The sequence below is a fragment of the Nicotiana attenuata genome, unplaced genomic scaffold (assembly GCF_001879085.1).
Source record: "Nicotiana attenuata strain UT unplaced genomic scaffold, NIATTr2, whole genome shotgun sequence".
Lineage (NCBI taxonomy): Eukaryota > Viridiplantae > Streptophyta > Magnoliopsida > Solanales > Solanaceae > Nicotiana > Nicotiana attenuata.
The window spans coordinates 29,987-49,610 of NW_017675810.1; the positions used below are offsets into that span (position 1 = coordinate 29,987).

At 35.9% G+C, this 19,624-nt stretch overlaps 2 protein-coding genes and 1 long non-coding RNA gene across 4 annotated transcripts; 2 read left to right on the top strand and 1 right to left on the bottom strand.

Annotated features, from left to right (window-relative positions):
* Positions 1 to 1,131: 1,131 nt before the first annotated feature.
* Positions 1,132 to 5,653, bottom strand: LOC109220460 (protein WVD2-like 3). Of its 2 annotated transcripts, none has more exons than XM_019384929.1 (7): positions 5,445 to 5,653; positions 2,956 to 3,519; positions 2,625 to 2,707; positions 2,428 to 2,515; positions 2,139 to 2,210; positions 1,876 to 1,986; positions 1,132 to 1,657 (listed from the first exon to the last, which is right to left on the bottom strand). In XM_019384929.1, the coding sequence occupies exons 2-7, from the start codon at positions 3,484 to 3,486 to the stop codon at positions 1,538 to 1,540; spliced, it is 1,005 nt and encodes a 334-aa protein (XP_019240474.1). In that variant the 5' UTR covers positions 3,487 to 3,519; positions 5,445 to 5,653; the 3' UTR covers positions 1,132 to 1,537. The 2 variants fall into 2 exon arrangements, with proteins under 2 accessions (XP_019240474.1, XP_019240473.1); XM_019384928.1 differs by having other exon boundaries at positions 5,482 to 5,652.
* A 7,181-nt stretch (positions 5,654 to 12,834) lies between these two features.
* On the top strand, positions 12,835 to 15,893 carry LOC109220459. The gene is made up of 3 exons (XR_002067094.1): positions 12,835 to 13,809; positions 15,178 to 15,292; positions 15,839 to 15,893. It is a non-coding gene; the product is annotated as an uncharacterized LOC109220459 (long non-coding RNA).
* A 1,394-nt stretch (positions 15,894 to 17,287) lies between these two features.
* Positions 17,288 to 17,692, top strand: LOC109220458 (uncharacterized mitochondrial protein AtMg00810-like; the record flags this gene model as incomplete). Its single annotated transcript, XM_019384927.1, has 1 exon — positions 17,288 to 17,692. A coding segment is annotated over exon 1 (405 nt), but the record flags the coding sequence as incomplete, so codon positions are not given.
* Between the last annotated feature and the right edge of the window lie 1,932 nt (positions 17,693 to 19,624).

The following is a 19,624-nucleotide window of genomic DNA, read 5'->3' on the forward strand; positions in this document are numbered from 1 at the left end:
TTATCACTCTGTGCTATCGTCTTTGCCTTTCGGTACAGAAAAAGAAACTGTAGCAACAAACGGATTGCTGACCAAAAATAAATGTCCACATGAAAGTGACACAAACTAATATAGCAAAACCCCAAGAAATAACAGAACACTCATGATTTCACAAATCATATTGCAGATCCATCCATCCCTGGAAATGAGATAATTTTCGGGAAATTTACACATCCAAATAACAAAGAAAAGAGGTATTCAAGTATTCTATCGTTTCTCAGCATTGATCTCAAAGCTGAGTTTCGGAATTTTAGCACATCTGTGCAAAAAATTCCTAGCTCTAAACCTAACTCCACAAGGGATGTCATGCATCAGACGTCAGAACTCCCTGGAGTTGAAGTGCTGCAGAATACTAGTAATAACTTGACAGAAGATATTCACATATCTCAGCTGTCAGAAGGCTACCTAAGCTCAACTCATAAACCTTATAAAACACACGATGACCTATTGAAGAAGATAAACCCATATACTGATTCTTTCATAGATCGTAAGTCAACTCTTAAGAAATCCAATATAAAAATGAAATGCAAAATAATATGAACTACGTTAACAGTCACGCTAACTTCAAGATTTAAAAGGCATACACAAATTTTAAGATTCGGAACCTTTTGACTGTGATTTTATTTCCACGTGTATAAGTCTAATTTCTAACTCAAAAGCCACCTTTTACAATATCTAGACAAAAACTTGAGCATAACTTGCTTTTACGCACTGTTTGCATCTTCCCCTTTTGCTTTGCAAACTTTACATTATTACTCCTAGCCATTTGATAGAAACAAGTTTTTTCTGCACCACCAAAGCACATCCTAATGGGCCCTGTGCCTCTCACTTTGTAGTTCCCTCACTAAGTAGAACCACTGACCTAGCATTCACTCACTAGATATGGGAAAAAGATATCCCAACTTTCTGCACAACCTACCTTTTGAAATCTCATTACCAGGCATGCTATGGGGCAACTGCAAATGAGTTCTAAGATTGGACAAAAACAAATAATAGTGAACCACTATGGCGAGAAGGAAGCAAAAATACGAAAATGCTACAGTTCAAATTGCAATAAAAGATGGATATTCTAAATAAGTTAGAAATTGCAGGTTAGCCAATTTATTAAAAAGTATATAGAACTTTATAGAAATTGGAGTGTCTTTACACAAGAATGGGAATAACTTACAGAAATTTACACTTTATAAATTAAAGTTACATAGACCACTGCAAAAAAGGTTTTGCAGTTTAAATAAGAAATCAATCGTACACCCCTTAGAGCTGTCAAAAGATGCGAAACATAAGAAAATAATGGCTCTCGCTTTATTAAATTAAAAAACTCACCAGAGGCTCAGGAATGTAGGATATTATCCATATTCATTTCTTCTTGCATCTTAGCCATATATGACTCAATTGTCTCCCCTCCATGATTGGACTCATTCAAGTTGTAAGTAACAGAACCTCTTTGGATATTATGACAGTCTTTACTATTTCTAGAAGCAAAGGTGGTATTTGCGTTTCAACCAAGAATATGCTTACTTCCTTGGTCATAAGCTCCAACACCTTTATCCAAGCCGACTGTGTCACCACAACTTTTCCTTCTGCCAAACTTCGGTGATTTTGCACGCGTTGGTGGTGGCTGCAGTACCAAAAAAAAAAAAGAATATAGAATTATAAGGTGGTTAAGTTGATAAACAGCAGGGGATGTGTCAACAAATCAGCAACCCACTGTGAACTTTAACATGCCAGAAGGCCACAAGAAAAAATATTTCACAGTCACACGGCAGACTAAACTTATGGTTAACCTCAACTAAAGGTTGATGTTTCTGTAAGTTATTGGCGATGAGAATGCATTACTTTTTTCAATTCAGCTTTAGGTGGAGGTCCCTCCTGGTAGAAGCTTGGCATTGGGTTTGCCTTAAACAACAAATTCCTTCTCAGTTGCTTCATAGCTGCTTCTCTCTCTTCCTGAGTTTAGAAGGTAGAACGAAATATATTGTTAAATATAAATGATAATGTATTCATTTATTCAGTTTCTGTCGGATGGTGTTCATTGATCTATATTCCACTATTACAGCCAGGATCAGGTGACAGCAACGTAAAGCAGAAACAACATGTACCTTTGTCCTTTCCTCGCATTGAATTTTCTCAGCCTCCAAAGCTAGATGTTTCTCCTCTAACTTTGAGTAAAACTGAAATAAGAGGAAAAACAAAAAGCAAGCAAATCAGCCAAGATTTAGATTTTTCACTTTAAGGAGAACCGGTATTTCCTTTTCTGTTGTTATTTTGTTTTTCATGTCATTTAGAGGGGGCAAGTCGAGGGGGACAATGAGGTGAAAACCCATCAAATATTAGAACTATTATCAGCAGTTTCAACAGTCCTAAGCAGAAGCACAAATCAACAACTACCTCCTTCCTTCTCGCTGCACGTTCAGAGGACCGAAATGTTGGAGCCGACGCAACAGTTGCCCTGGATTTTCTTGCTGAGACCACAGAACTTCTCATTGTTGAGGAAATCATCAAATGGCAAAGCAGAATCCCAAATAAGGATACAACTCAGAAAAAGTGAAAACTTCATCAAGTTAGATTATGGAGAAAGATCATACCTAGAGGCAATCGACGAGTCTTCCTCATCAGAATGCTTGTTATCAGATTGTAGTGGCTTCTTAAGTGCAACTGATAAGGAAACCTGAAAAAGAATATCATAGCCACAGATTCAGAGATAAACATGCTGTTTGATCTATAGACCTTAACTCCAGTAGTTATGCACTAACTGCTCATCTAAAATTAACTTTTCCCATTAACCAAGAGCGGGAGCAAAATAAAACGTGAGGACTTTGTCATTTTGCAGTATCAGGTGTTATGGATTATCCTCTCCCTTTAATGACATAACCCAGCAGACAGTGGTGAAAAGCACATGAAGCATAGGGGGCAAACCTGGTTTTGTACAGATCTTGGGACTTGCAAATTATTTCCTTCGGATGGCTTCTGCGCAGCACTAACGATGCCTGCATCATTCCCAACAAGACGAGTTCCATGAGAAGCACGCCTCTCAGTTGCCAGAGCAAATGGTTGGGGAACCGTGCATTTTGTTTTACAGCTTCCAGCTACAGATTTGGTTATTGATTTCACTGAAGCTCTTGGTCTCTTGTTATCATCTTTTACCTTTGAGGCGTCAGATGTTTTCTGCCTTGAAGGCAATTCAATCTCACAGTTTGAGCTTGGTCTATCTTGTTCCTGTCTGCGCTCAGCTTCACAGACTTCAGAGATCTCGATTGACATTTCAGCTGTGCATTCCGTCATTTCATACTCCTTTGTCTCAACGTTCTCTTTCAGCATATCAATTCTCTGCTCCGCAGTAACATGCTCAGATGACTGTAACACATTTTGATTACTGTCTCTCATGTAACTTGAATTTGGAGAAACACCATCTGAGTAACTTATGGTACAGTCTTGCTGCTTTTCCATACAGATGTCTGTAATTTCTGACCCCGTCAATCTCTGAAATAATGTAAATAAAATAAGAAAACATTACTTATAGCTAAGGGCTTCATCAAGCTAGAATATCTTTTGGATTCATCATCAAAACTGGTAAAGTAATTTGATTAATTTGTTATCCTAGAAAAATTGCTTGCTCCTTTATGTGTTAATAACTTTGCACTAACTAAATATATTTCTTGATCCAAACAGGTTTGGATGGTTCCATTGAGTTAGTGAAACGGAAAACATTTTGATATTACGTTCAAGTATCAAAAGGACTCCTGCTTTCAATATAGGATCTCTCAATAATAATCAAATAGTTCTTCATCGAAAATAACAAACCGAATACTTCCTCTTTTCTGCACAGTTGATGATATATAGATGCCAAATTTTCTATTTAATCTTTAAAAAATCTTTAAATACTGAATAAGCAAGTGTATACACACTCGAAATTGTCCTTTATAAACAATCATAGGCAAAATCAGGCAACAGTCAACTGTGAACATTGCAGTTAGAGGCACATTCATCCTTGTTTTGACCCACTAAATTGTGCACAAAATGAACTTAAAGATGGGTATCTTCAGAAGTATGTTAGCAATAGGACAGATTAACTCTTAGCTACTAAGGATCAGCATACTGATGTACCATGTTCATTTTGGAAAAATGCACATGGTCAGAAAAGGCAGAAGGATCTTATTGTTCCAAGAAAAAATAGCCTCTATAATTTCTGTGATAAATAATGAGAAAGTCCTTTCATATCCATCAAAAACCTTGATTGTTACACAAAGAGATCTCATGAAAGTAAACCGAATTTCCCTAAGATCCAGGTTATGTTGAGAAGTTTGAATTTGTCCAATTCCTTAGATGAATAAATACACTACCAGAACATGCAAAAACAATGAATCTGAAGTAGTTTTATCTTATTCCACTGAACCATTTGCTTTCAGTATAACATGGACTCTCTCTCCAGCAGCAGTTTCTGGCAATTGCTGCTGTTGATTGTTGTGCGTTTGAGATTAAATCATTTCAAGCACACATTTCTAACATATTAAAGTGTTAAGGGAGAAGCCTTGTAATGCTAAAACCAGGATGAGCCAGAATCATTTTGCTTCCCCGTAACTAATGAAACAAGGAGACCATAGAGAAAGAAGCGAAAGTAAACTCCAACATAACACACCTCCACGCATTGAGTCCAAATTTATAAACAGAAAATATGCATGTATTTATACTTCATACAGAAAAATATATAGCTACAGGGAGATCATATGAATCAAGATCGTGTCCGGGTGGGTGGTGTGTGTGTGCAGTATAAATTGTGCCAACCGCATAACAAACTTTATGGAAATCTTATAATGCATTGCATATCTGAAAAATGAAAAGATAAAGCAGGGATACAACTATAGTCTATGTTTTACTTTTGAATATCATCACTACGAAACATAAATATATAAATATTTGACAAATGATGAAAACTGAGCTAAATATCAAGAGATTCAGAAATCCCTTTTATCACATTTTTATCCAGAAAATCAGAATCAGACATCTAAATATCAACATTTTAGAAATCCCATGGGTTCACATATTTTACCTCTAAATTAACACCTAAAATTTGACTCCATGTTCTAATCAACCAAAATATCAGCTATTGGCAATCAAACTTGAAACGCGTTAAATAATGCGACATTCATCTCTTTGTCTAAATTATCACACCCACCAAAATTACAGCTCAAACCCTTAAAACCAGACAAGAAGAGATTGAAGAAATTAAAGAATTGGACTTTCAAAAACCACATTGTTACATTTCCAGGAAATGAATAATATAGCAAATTGTCAAAAGACCTTTTTCCTATCTGGATCTACCCATAATTTACATAGCAATATAACCAAATTCGAAAGGATCGACAGTTTCACAAGAAAAAAAAATGTACAAAAAATAACAAAATCACCTAGATGTAAAAATTTTGAGCATTCTCAATCACGAACCTTGAGAAAGACCAATTTTTGCTTCTTCTTCTTCTTCTATATGTCGGTCTCTGTTACTGTATTTATATGTGCCTACTCGTACCCAGAATGCAGTTATTTTTGTTATATATATAGTATATAGTAAAAGAAGATAAAGGAAAATTTATTTTTATAAAGACAAGACAGTGTATGCTATTTATAGCAGGAAGAAGAAGGTAAAAGAAAGAACAAAAAGAAAAGCTCTTTATACATGTTATTTTTTCTTAATTCGGACAAAAAAAGGAATCAACGAGTAATATTCTTATCCGATAAAACTACCAATGTAATAATTGATGTGCGACCATAATTGTTGTAATTAAAAGCCTATATGAAGGATATATATCAAACAAAATTCAGAAGAACATATGCAAGGAACAATAAGCGTTAAATATTCATTAGAAATAACCCCTCAACTTTTATCATGCATAAAATTTGTTTTTGTTTATGAATTGCATTTTAAGGGAAAAACCAGGGGCGGATGCACCCTAGTCCAAGGGTGTTATCCGACATTGATTCGCCGGAAAATTTTAGTTATTGCACATATAAATATTTTGCAAAGGTTATACATATAAATCATATGATACTGCTGAACAGAAGATAGTGTCTGGTCTGATGGTCAAGCGCCTCACTTGCAACATCGAGGTCTGCGGTTCAAATACTTCTTATGCCTTTCTATTGCATTTTTTTTCTTTTAAGCGTCTTTGTTTAAAAAAATAGAACGGTGTCCTCTACCGTGACACCATAAGTGATAATGAAATACTCCCTCCGTTTCAATTTATGTGAACATATTTCCTTTTTGGTCCGTGCCAAAAAGAATGACCCCTTTCCTTATTTGGAAACAATTTTCCTTTATGCAATGATTTATAGCCACACAAAATATATGTGCCTCATTTTACACCACAAGTTCAAAAGTCTTCTCTCTTTTCTTAAACTCCATGCCCAGTCAAATGGGTTCACATAAATTGAAACGGAGGGAGTACTATTTAACTTGTAAAAAGTAATTATTTAAGAATAAGATAAACGAATTTTAAACCGTAAATACAAAAAAGTTCGCATCCTCTATAACTTGTAATTTCTAAGTGACGGGGTTTAATGGTGTTGCTCTTCTCTATTTCTTATCTCCCATATTTATTGTAGTAATTTGTTCACCACTTTAAATGTCAACACCGCTTATAAAAAATCTTGCGTATGCCCCTGGAAAAAACAAGCATATAATTATTATAAACAGTCAAGATTGATTTGAAACAAAAAATAGAAAACCTAGTACGAAGTACTTATAGAATATGTACGAATATTTTAGCGTTAGTTTGTTATTCGTGTCTTTAAATCTCATTCACGGTGATATTCAAACAAATGAACTTCCGATACTAAAGTAATCAAACGCTTCGATCTTTACTCATAAATATAACTTGTTAGATTTTTTAAATTGAAAAATTAGCATGATCCTTAGTTCGTGTCAAACTCTCAAGTAGATTAGAGCTAAAATGCCCAAAGCTTGACGCTTTAACCATAAATAGTTACACAGTCAAAACCTGATTAGAGACAAAGCGTTCTGGACGAATCATTGCTTTGTTCCCATCTTTGATTACTATTTGCTAACCCTTCTGATAAAGCCCCACAACTCTTTCTAATTTTAATTAACACCACTCTTTCGTTTAAATTTGTTTTTCATTTAGTTTTAACTTAAAAAATATTGCATACCTAGCCAAAATAACCACCGGCACACACTACTAGTCCTACGAGCTGGCCCCCCTCAGAATTCTAAATTCCTAAGGAAATATACGTCAATGTTACAACAAATGATTAAGAATTACTATTAATTTATTCCAAGTGGTTTATGTATGGAATTCAGCCTCATGCTTTCTTAAGATGGATGTCAAGTTTGAATCCAATACGGCGCCACTAAATAAAACCTAATTAAGAAATGCAATATTTATTTTATCTCCATTCCAAATTTCACAAGGAAAAAAAGTTTATTTGTCAATTCAAATAGGACGTGAATGATGTATCACCAGTCACTTAGCTTGTGAAATATATTATGTAGCAATCAGAGATAGGCAAGGCTTAAAAGCAAAAGAATGACAGATACACATAATTACTTTTAGTGAAGATCTCTTCTTCCAGCTCGCTAAGAATCGCATGTAAATGAAAACTTATTTCACTAAGAACTTTCTTACTTTTAATATAATTTAAATATACAAATAATGCATTTTAGTAGGAAAGAATAATGAGAGCAAAACAACAACAACAACATACCCAGTAAAATCCCACTAGTGGGGTCTGGGGAGAGTAGAGTGTACGCAGACTTTACCCCTACCCCGAAAAGGGCAAAGAGGCTGTTTCCAGGAGACTCTCGGCTCAACAGGAGAGGCAATAATATCAGAAAAGAAACAAGAGAAAAGACATGTAACAACAAAAGATACCAGAAAGAAAATAACCACAACAAATAAGTGAAAGGACAATAACACAAAACTATGCAAAACAACAATGTGAATACAACAAAGACCGCTAACAAACCTAAATGAAACTCTATCAGACTACCCGGTACAAAGAGGGAAGAACTCCCGACTACCCCCTAGCCTACCACCCTAATATTCGACCTCCACATGTTCCTATCAAGAGCCATGTCCTCGGAAATCTGAAGTCGCGCCATGTCTTGCCTAATCACCTCGCCCCAATACTTCTTAGGCCGCCCTCTGCCTCTTCTCGTACCTGCCAAAGTCAACCACTCACACCTCCTAACCGGTGCATCTAGGCTTCTCCTCTCCACGTGACCGAACCATCTAAGTCACGCTTCCCGCATCTTGTCGTCCACGGGAGCCACGCCCATCCTCTTTCGAATATCTTCATTACGAATCTTATCCAGCGTAGTGTGCCCACACATCCATCTCAACATCCTCATTTTTGCTACTTTCATCTTCTGGATATGTGAATTCTTGACTGGCCAACACTCAACTCCATACAGCATGGCTGGTCTAACCACCGCTTTATAAAACTTACCTTTGAGTTTCGATGGCACAAACTTGTCACCAAGGACTCCAGACGCTAACCTCCATTACATCCACCCCACTCCAATACGGTGCGTAACATCCCCGTCGATCTCCCCATCTCCTTGGATAATTGACCCTAAGTACTTAAAACTTTCTCTCTTGAGGATGACCAGTGAGTCAAGCCTGACTTCCACATCCGCTTCCCCCGTCACGTCGCTGAACTTACATTCCACATATTCCGTCTTAGTCCTACTCAACTTGAAACCTTTAGACTCTAGAGCCTGCCTCCATACCTCCAGTCTCCCATTAACACCGCCTCGCGTCTCATTAATCAGAACTATATCATCAGCGAACAACATACACCATGGCACCTCTCCTTGGATATGGTGTGTTAGTGCGTCCATCGCCAGAGCAAATAAGAACGGGCTGAGCGCAGATCCTTGGTGTAATCCCATAACCACTGGAAAAGGCTTTGAGTCACCTCCTACAGTCCTAACCCGAGTCATAGCTCCAGCATACATATCCTTTATCGCCCTAATGTAAGCCACTGACACACCTTTCACCTCCAGACACCTCCAAAGGACGTCCCTAGGGACCTTGTCATATGCCTTCTCTAGGTCAATAAACACCATATGCAAATCTCTCTTCCTATCCCTGTATAGTTCCACCAACCTCCTGAATCGATCATACGCATCCTTTGTTCGTTCATCCTTCAGATACTCCTAGTTCGATTTTGATTCCTGTAAAGCTCACAGGATCAAAAAATTATGTACTGTAGTGTCGATCAATGCGAATTTCTTTGCAAGCTAAGAGGAAGCTAGGGTTTGTTCTTGGGACATGAAAAAAGGATTCATTCAAATTTGAATTACATGAGGACTAGGAAACATGTAATGCAGTCGTGCTTTCCTGGATCATGAACACCCTGTACTTAGCAGCATTGTCTACGCATCTAATGCACATTTGGTATGGGAGGATTTGAGAGAAAGGTTTGACAAAGTGAATCGTGTGAGAATATTCCAATTACATAGGGAAATTGCTACTATTTCGCAGGGAATAGACTCAGTCTCTGCATATTTCACTAGGTTGAAAGAATTGTGGCTGAGTATGATGCAGTAGTGCCTATTCCTAATTCGAAGGAGTATGTTGAACATCTTCAGCAGCAAAGACTAATGTAGTTCTTAAGTGATCTCAATACGACATATGATCAAGCAAGACGTTAGATTCTAATGAAGATTGTGGAGCCAACATTCAACCAAGCTTATGCACTGATTATAGAGGATGAAAGTCAGAACTCTAATTCACATCCAGCCTTGCCAAATAGGGGAGATCCTGTTGCTATGCAAACAAGTAGAGGGCAAATGATTGTGCAGAATAACAAGGGACAATACAAAGGAAAAAAACCTTTTGTAAAGTGTGATTACTGCAACAAACCCGGGCACTCTAAGGAAAATTGCTATAAGCTAGTTGGCTAACCAACTGATTTCAAAAACAAGAAACCATATGCAACTAACATGACAACTAGTGGCTTGGACAATGACAAATCAGCACATCAGGATGAAGGAAGAAATAACTGTGATGGATTAAAGGCAGGACCATACTTCACTGAGGATCAATATAGATAGATTTTGAGCATGTTGAACAAGGAGACTCCAAAACATCAGGTTAACATGGCAGGTATTGCAACCTCATTAACGGAAAGCTTTCCTTGCAAATAATGGATAATTAATTCTGGAGCTACACACCACATAGTTGGTGAGCTAGATATGTTAAAGACTAAGAATAAAGTAAATAAATGTGACAGTGATCAAGTCCATCTACCTACAGGAGGGAAATCTAATATAACACACATTGGAGAAACTGTTATTTGTGATGAGTTGAAGTTGGAAGATGTTTTTTTGTACATGAGTTTAAGTTCAACCTAATCTCAGTATCTAAAATAACTAGGCAACTGTCTTGCTCAGTGAATTTCTTCCCTGATTTCTGTTTATTTAAGGATGTCAACAATGGCAAGGCAAGGGAGATTGGTAGAGAGAGAGGTGATCTGTACATATTGAAGAAGAACTTCAAAGGAGATTTGGAAAAATTCATCAAAGGGATAAGGAAGTTTGCATCAACTACAAGTGCACAAAGTAACAAAGAAGATGGAGCCTTGTGGGACAAAAAGCTAGGCCATGCTTCAATTAGCACTATGAAGAATGATTGCCCTGTATGCCTACTAGCTAAGTGTAGTAGGCTAGTGTTCCCTAGAACTATGATTAAAAGTGAAAATCCTTTATCTCTTTTGCATATGGATGTTTGGGGACCATATAGGTTTCCCACTTATGATAGAAAACATTTCTTTCTAATTGTTGTTGATGATAATACAAAGTATACTTGGGTGCATTTGCTTCAACTCAAAAGTGATGTTGTTGTGGTGTCGAAGAAATTTCTTGCTATGCCACAAACTCAATTTCAGTCCAAAGTTAAGGTAGTAGAACAGATAATGGCACAGAGTTCTTTAACAAACACATGAATGACTTGTTTGATGCTTATGGGATAGTTCACCAAACAGTTGTGTATATACTCCACATCAGAATGGAATAGTGGAGAGAAAGCACGAGCACATTCTAGATACAGCTAGGGCATTGAAGTTTCAAGCAAGTGTTCCTACAAAGTTCTGGGGTGAATGCATCAAAACAACTGAACATATGACAAATAGACTGCCTACTGAGTTGTTGAATGGGAAAACTCCATATGAGCTCCTTCATAACAAGCCACCCTCATTGTCTCACCTTAAGGTGTTTGGCTGTCTTTGCTATGCCACTAATTTAGTTAAGGAAGACAAATTTTCACCAAGAGCAAAAACAGTTGTATTCCTTGTCTATGCAGAAATACAAAAAGGCTACAGCCTAATGGATTTGGCAACTAACTGTTTCTTTGTTTGCAGAGATGTTATCTTCAAGGAGCATATAGTTTCATTTGCCAAACATTATTCTAAACCTCACAATAGAGAAGGACATACAACAACTATTGATCTCATCTCGCGCTGGAACAATTTGAACCTCTACAAAACTCCCATGACAATGTTAATCTGCAGTTAGAAGGAATTGCAAGCAGTGATTTAGAGGAGTCTGTTGAGGGGAGTGGTCTTGAAAACAGTATAGAGACTAACATTGCAGAACATGACGGAACTGGAGAAGAAAATGTTCTTGACATACAAGACTCACTAGCAGCAAGTGTAGATAATAATGCAAATGCAGATCACAACACAACAGTAATAGAGAATGACAGTAGTAATGCACAAACAATTAGCAATGCTGAAGCAGTTCCTGAGCAACATTTAATGCAGGAAAGTGGAGTGATTCCTCCAACAGCTCTGGAACAAGAGTCTATTGAGGTCAGAAAATCCAAAAGAACTGCAAAGGAACCTTGTGGTTGCAGGATTATGTGACCACTACAAAAAAGAGTTCCTCTTATCCCCTATCTGATTATCTATCCTATAGCAGGTTGACTAGTAAATGTAGAAGTTTCTTGGCTGGGATCTCAGCATTAACAGAAACAAGAACTTTCAGTGAAGCATCTAAGGACAAAAGGTGGATTCGAAGCCATAGAAATAGAGATCAAGGCATTAGAAGACAATAGAAGTTGGGATGTTGTTGACCTTCCCAAAGGCAAGAAGGCTATTGGTTCGAAATGGGTGTATAAGATAAAATACAAAGCAAGTGGTGAGGTAGAAAGGTTCAACGCCAGGTGTAGACATGTAATTTTTAACCTACTCGAAATTTTATACATTTTAGCATTTAAATAATTATTTTAGGTCTAATATCAATATTTTGACTTTTATTTTATTTGTTGCTTTAGTTTATCTTAAAAATAAAAATTACAAAAATATTTTCCTATATTAGTTACTTGTAGTTTATCTTTCTTCATAAAATTGAGAAATACTAAAGTAGTCTTTGACCGCTCATTTCAAAAGATAAAAGATAAGTTTTGAAAAATATTTTTACTTAGTTTAATGTAACTTTTTGAGTAGTATTTAGATTTCTTTAATATGTATTTTGTTTTTCTTTTTAGTTATTCCCTATTATTTAGATAATTAGCATTTTCGTTCATCTTTAAGACAAAGCGAAAAAAAAAAAAAAAAAAAAGGAAACAAAGAAGAGGAAAAGAATGTCCGAAGCAAAACAAAGAAAATGAAATAGTCCTTTTATCTTTTCACAAGGTGATCCCATCCATTTTCACAATTTCCTTATTCTATCTTTATCTCCTTCTTTAAATATTCACATTAACTTCTACTTCAATTTCTCATATTTGCACTCATAATATGTTCTTCCAGATATTCCACATGTACATATATTCCTTGTTCTCTCTTTTCATCAACTAATATCACCTTCACACCTCATCCTTGTCACATGCTCTCACATTTTCAATCCTACACATTCTACTCATGCCATACACACCCAACTGATAATTTTATTTTTACTAGCATTTTTATCCCATAGGGACCACACTGTTTGTTGGGATGGTTTGCTTTCTCCCCAAGACGTTTTGGGGATAAATAATCACAGACATAGCAACAAAACGGGGGGCAGATGAGAGTAGAAGAGGGGATAGATAAGAGTCAAAATTGAGAGGAATAGAGTGAGAAGGGAACGACGAGAATTTGGAGTCCAAACAGAGAAGGAAAAAACGGGAAAAAGAGTGAGAACGAAGAGAGGAGATGCTGAAAAAGGAACTGAGGAGATAGGGAAACGGGAGAGTCACGAACAGAGATGGGAAAAGAAAAATTTGCTCATCTTCTCCATTAGGCAAAAAGCAATTTCTTCGTATTTCTTCCATCAACACAAAGCTCCACCATTCTTACAGCTTCTTGCTCTCCGTTATCACTCTTATGAGTCCATACAATATATATCACAGATATACTCTAGAAGAACCATAATCATGAATCTTCCCCATCTCTTTTGCTTTTTTACAAACACCTTTTCTCCATTAAAATCATCACAGAAAACCAGTACAAAAGGTACCATCGTAGATCCTCCATGTAAAAACGTTGCACGTCCACCTCTGTCCGTTCTTCCACTACTAAGATAGACCCAGTTCCTCTAACCACAATCCACCTCTGTCCATTCTTCCACTACTAAGATAGACCCAATTCCTCTAACCACAATCCAAAATACACTGTTTCCAACAATCTCTGTTCTTAGCCAGGTTTAGACGGAAGGGAAGGTTCCATTTCGAGTCAATCAGGTCAGTGCGTTTGTTCGAGTTTGCGAATCCGGGTTCCGATCACGGTTCAATTTTCTAGTCAGCGGCTAGCGTTGGAAATTTTGCTTTCCGTAAGGTCCATTTCTCAGCTTTACATTCTATTCAAGTTTTTATGAGTTCTTGAAATTAATTTCGTTGAATGAATGCAGTTTGGTTGTTTCTCAGTGTCCTAATTAGTTTATGGTCCTTCAAATTAGCTTATTTACTAAATGATGATTGAGTTTTGTTTATGAATTTAGTTGAGATTTAATTTGTGAAATGCACGTTTATGAGTAAAATTAAGGGGAAGGGAATGTTAGCTTGGATGATGATTTGGCGTACGACAATTAAAAGATAAATGGGGCCATGTGGTTTCGAATTTAAAAGCTTAAAAAATGAGAATTAGTCTTTAAGTGATTATCATGCTCTCATTTTAATTTTATTTACTTGTTTGTGATGTTAGGAGTAGACCACACGGGGTAGGCAAATATTAGGATGCTTTATATATTTAGAGGTAAAGGTTGTCCCTTTAGTCAACTATATAATTCGGGGAATGCCCCGAAGAACTTGTATATATTTTATCCGGGGTATGCCCCGTAATGAATGTAATTGGAGGCCATGACGGACTTCATGGATGAGCATAGGATAGACTTTTAGTATTTTTCTCCTATTTTATTTTTCTTTTATTTAGGTGGGGACAATTTTGAGCCTCTTATGTGTTTATTTTTCTTTGGAATGTTTTTGCCTTAGTTTGAATATTCTTTAAAGCCAACTAGATGAAGTATGCAACCGTACTAGTTACGGGACTCGGGGAATGCCTAACACCTTCTCCTCGAGTCAAATGAACCCCCTTACTCAGAATTTCTGGTGCAGACTTTGTTTTGGAGTCTAATTGTGTTTTAAAGAAAAAAATAATTTTTTTAAAACGGTGACTTGGTACACTAAAACCAAATGTCAAGTGGTGACTTTGAAAAATTACTTGAAACATGAATTTTGTCACTTTCAAATAGAAAATCCTTTTGAGCTTTTAAATCACTTTTATCTATACTACATTAAAAGTGGGAAGCCCAAAATTAAAAAGTTAAATTACTAAAATGCCCTTTTAATAATTATAAATTGATATTTGTTAATAATAATTAATAGTACTTAAAAATATTGATTTGTATTGTGTCTTTTCTAAATAGTTGTGTTCTTTCATTAATATCTAATTTTTAAAGAAACTACGTATTTAGCAGTTAGAAAGAACAACTTATATAAATAAAAGAAATTGATGCCTTGACTGAAGGATTGTGTTCCTTGGGATTAGTAAAATAATTTTTGGCTACGATTTATAATCCATTCCCTGTTTGTCCACGTAATCAAGATGTCATGCACGTCTTACAAATAGTAATACTTTTCAATCAAGTATTCTCCTCATGGCTTATGCTTCCTTCCTAACACTAAGGGAGACGACTCAAATGATCAGGTGTTGTAACAATCTCCATGGATTAGATACAAGATGAAGAGCGCAACCCAATGGCGTGAACTTCAGATAAAGAAAGTTTTCGATGAAAGTTAATATAGTTTTGGACCTCTTCAAGGTATGTTTCTAGCACACTATATACTTTGAAGAGGTGTTAAATAAATTAGATTACAAGTGAAACGAGAATAAGCAAAAATACAACTTCTCGCTTTTAATTGAACATTGAGCACTTGCTTATAAAATCTCACAAGTGTCGTTGAATATTCTGTCAAATTCTCATACTAACAACGTTAAAAAATATTTTCATTCTTCTTTCTTAAATTTTATACTTCAATTAATTTTATTTGTTTTTATTGGATTGCATTCTTATGGTAGAAGAAATTAAAGAATGATACTCTAAGTTGTTTAGTAGGTATTATATCTCGGGCATTGAATTTCTTTTAAACCTTTTGTACAATGTGGAAAAATTATTAACCTCAAGATAATTCCTTTAGACACATTATCTACGTTCTTTTCATATTTTATTCAAAATTCTCTTGCACAATTTTACTATGTTAGATTACTTTTGGATATATTTATAATATATTCAGTGAAACGGTTTATACAAGTGGTGGTGAAAATATAGATGTTGTTTAAAGTAACGTATTTTGATAATTATGCGCAGGTCACTATTATTTAGGTTAGAAAGAGTTAGTACAATTCAAGGAAGAAATATTTGATCTATTAGGTAAGATACCTTTACCGACTTGACAAATAATTTTAAAGGTCCTTTGAAGAATCATAAAAAAAAATTCCAATTTCACGGAGACCGAGTTTTGATTTTAAATCAATAATATTTTAGTTATTCAAAGAAAAAGTTTTTACTTTATTCTTTAGCACAGAATTTTTGAGTGATTCATTTCTTGAATATCCTTATGCATAATTTATAGTTTTGTTTTTAATTGTATGACACTGAAAGTTTCATATTATAAATTAAAATTCTTTTTTATTTCTTCTCCAAGGTATAGTTTATAAGGAGTAATATTTTGCTCATAGCTATCAAAATTTATAAAGTAAAGATTCTGTTTGGCCAATATTTGATTTAAGTTTGAAAAATTAGTATCTGAAATTAAAATTGATATTGAAAAGAAGTTAAAATTACATTTGGCATGACTTTCACCCTGGAGAAGAAATTAACTTTTGCGACTGAAATATTACTTCATTTGACATATTCAAATATCATTTTAGCTTCAAATAAGGTGTTGTCCAAATAGCTTTATAACTCAAAACAAACATTCTTAAAATAAGCATATGTTAAAATTTCGACATTTTGCAATATGAACTGTAGGTAAAAATTTACTCGCTCCTAATGCTTACACCAAATTAGTAGAATAGTGACATGTGTTTGCTCATGGAGTTCTAGCACTTAATCATGATCAAGTAATGCATGTTTTCCCTCTATTAAATCACTTAACTATGGTAAAAATAATTTGTTTGGTGCAAACACAGGGTTAGGAAAGTATTTATCCGAATTGAATAATAATGATATGAGATAAACGTGCAACGCACGTTCAGAGAAACTAGTATACTTTTAAAAGAGGGTTGAGGTGAAAAAAGGGGTGTGACACCAGGTTGGTAGCCAAGTGCTATAGCCAAAGAGGAGGCCTAGATTATAATGAAACTTTTTTACCAGTTGCTAAGATGGTAACTGTGAGGTCTATGGTTGCTCTCGCTGCTTCTAAAGGCTGGAATATATCACAAATGGATATGTACAATGCATTCGTGCGAGGAGATTTGTATGAGGAGGTTTATATGGAACTTCCTGAAGGTTATAGGAGACAGGGGGAGACAAAGGTCTGCAGACTATTGAATTCATTATATGGATTGAAACAAGTTTCATGACAGTGGAACATTAAGCTCAGAGAGGCCTTAACAGCTGCAGGATGAGTCTACATGACTATTCATTGTTTACTAAAAGGAGAGGAGATGACTTTGTAGCAGTATTGATATATGTGGATGATTTATTAGTCACTGAAAATAGTGAGGAGTTTATCAATGAGACTAAAGTTGTCCTTCATCAGAAGTTCAAGGTGAAGGATCTTGGTGATTCAAATATTTTCTGGGAATTGAGGTTATGAGATCCAACGGAGGGATTCAACTGAATCAGAGGAAGTACTGTCTTCAACTCATCTCTTATTTGGGGTTGAGTGGGGCTAAGTCAGTCTCAACTCCCATAGATCTCAATCAGAAGTTTACCTCTGCTGAGTTTGACAAACATACTGGCACTGCAGGTGATGAGACCCTGACAGATGTGAGTGAATATCAAAGGTTGATCGGTAGGTTGATCTATTTGACCGTCACACGAGCAGACATTGTGTTTGCAGTCCAAACTCTCAGTCAGTTCATGCAAGAGCCCAAAAAATCTCATTGGGATGCAGTTATGAGAGTAGTCAAATACCTAAAACATGAACCAGGCATGGGAATATTTCTGAGCAGTGAAGGTGCAAACAGTTTGATATATTTTTGTGATGCAGACTGGGCAAGTTGTCCAAACACACGAATGTCAGTAACTGGATACTTAGTCAAGTTTGGCAACTCACTCACTGTTGCGCCCCCTTTTTCTCGCGAAATCGGGTTTATGATATTTGGGAAGACAACTCATTCCCTTTTGGGAATTGGGTTTTGGATTGAAGAGTCGCCAACCTAATGATTTAAGTGCATTAGGACACTAAGAAGGGTTTGAGTCAAGTAACCAGAGATTGGGTAAGGGCTTGAAATTATCCCAAGGGGAAGGTGTTAGGCACCCCTCAGGATCCACTAGTGTGGTTCCCGGCCAAACTATTGTTGTGACTTAACTACAAATAACACATAGGCAAGTAAGAGTTTCAAATAAGAAGGGATTTTCATGTAATGGTCACAAATAAACAAAGGCGGAAAGAACTAAAGAGAGTTGATTTTCTTAGAAGAAATGGTTTTAAAAGATTTAAAAGAAACAAAGAACAAAGGGAAAGGGGGTCCTAGGTTTATTAATAATATGGATCACCCCACACAACATCCGGTAATCACTCCTCAATGAGGGGCTACACGTGATGTTGTCGCGTGGTCATCATATCCATATCTACCCTTTCCCACCCCGTTAAGGTATTAAAGCGCGGAATGGTCTCGTTTACCTATTGCATGCTATTACCCGCCCCAATCCTATCAGCCCCAGAGGTATTTGGGACTACTAATCCTAAAGGGAGGAGATATTGGCTTATTTGTGGTTTCAAAAGGTAAAATACTAAGGCGACAGGCAAAAACACATATAGCAAGTTTGGGGAAAGCATATAAGCAAATAAAAGGCTCAAATACACCTCCTTTAGACAGAGAAAAGCAAGTAGTTAGCATGACTTACACGTACTGTTTAGGGTCTGATTAAAACTTAAAGGGTGCGGCAGACTGATTTATTACATAATTCAGATAAGAAGCCCGAAGCAGGCCTACCTGTTGGTTGTAGCTAATAAAATCTGATTCAGTTTATAAAATTTACCCTATGGTTTGCCCAGGTGCTGGACGAAGATCCTATAGGCATGATATCTACTGATTTCAGAAACAATGAATTAAACTGAATACATACTGATTTAAGAAAAAGTTGTTAGTTATTAAAAAAAGACAAGTTTTAGCAAAAGGTTATAAGTTCTGCAAATGGTAACACATCGTTATTACTGGTTTTAGACTTATAAGAGAGTGAGGCGATTCAGAGTTGGTTAAAGCTCCTATAGGCATGCTTTCTATGCGTTGTTGACTTTAAACCCTTTCATAGACATGGTAAAATGCAGAAATCCTATAAACATGATATCTAGGTGCTGAATTTTATTTAAAGCCTATGAACATGATATCTAATTGCAGTTGACTGATTAAGGGCCTATAAACATGTTTGCCTAATGAAAGTGGATATGCAAGATTCAGAAAGACCTATAGGCATATTTTCTATATGCATATGCAGAATTCTGATTTCGAATAATTATAGACATGGCATCCATATGAGAGAATGCAGGATCCCTATAGACATGGTATCTATATATGAGAGAATGCAGGATTCCTAAGACATGTTATCTATATATGAGAGAATGCAGAAATTCAGGAACTCCTATAGACATGGTATCTATATATGAGAAAATGTAGGATTCCTAAAGACATGTTATCTACATATGAGAGAATGCAGAATTAAGAAATTCCTATAGGCAAGTTATCTATAAGAGGGTGCAGATATTCAGAAATAACCTATAGGCAAGTTATCAATATGAGAATGCAGAAATTCAGAAACTCCTATAGGCAAGTTATCTATATGAGGTTGCAAAAATTCAGAAATAACCTATAGGCAAGTTATCTATTTGAGAATGCAGAAATTCAGAAACTCCTATAGGCAAGATATCTACATGAGAATGCAGAAATTCAGAAATAACCTATAGGCAAGTTATCTATATGAGAG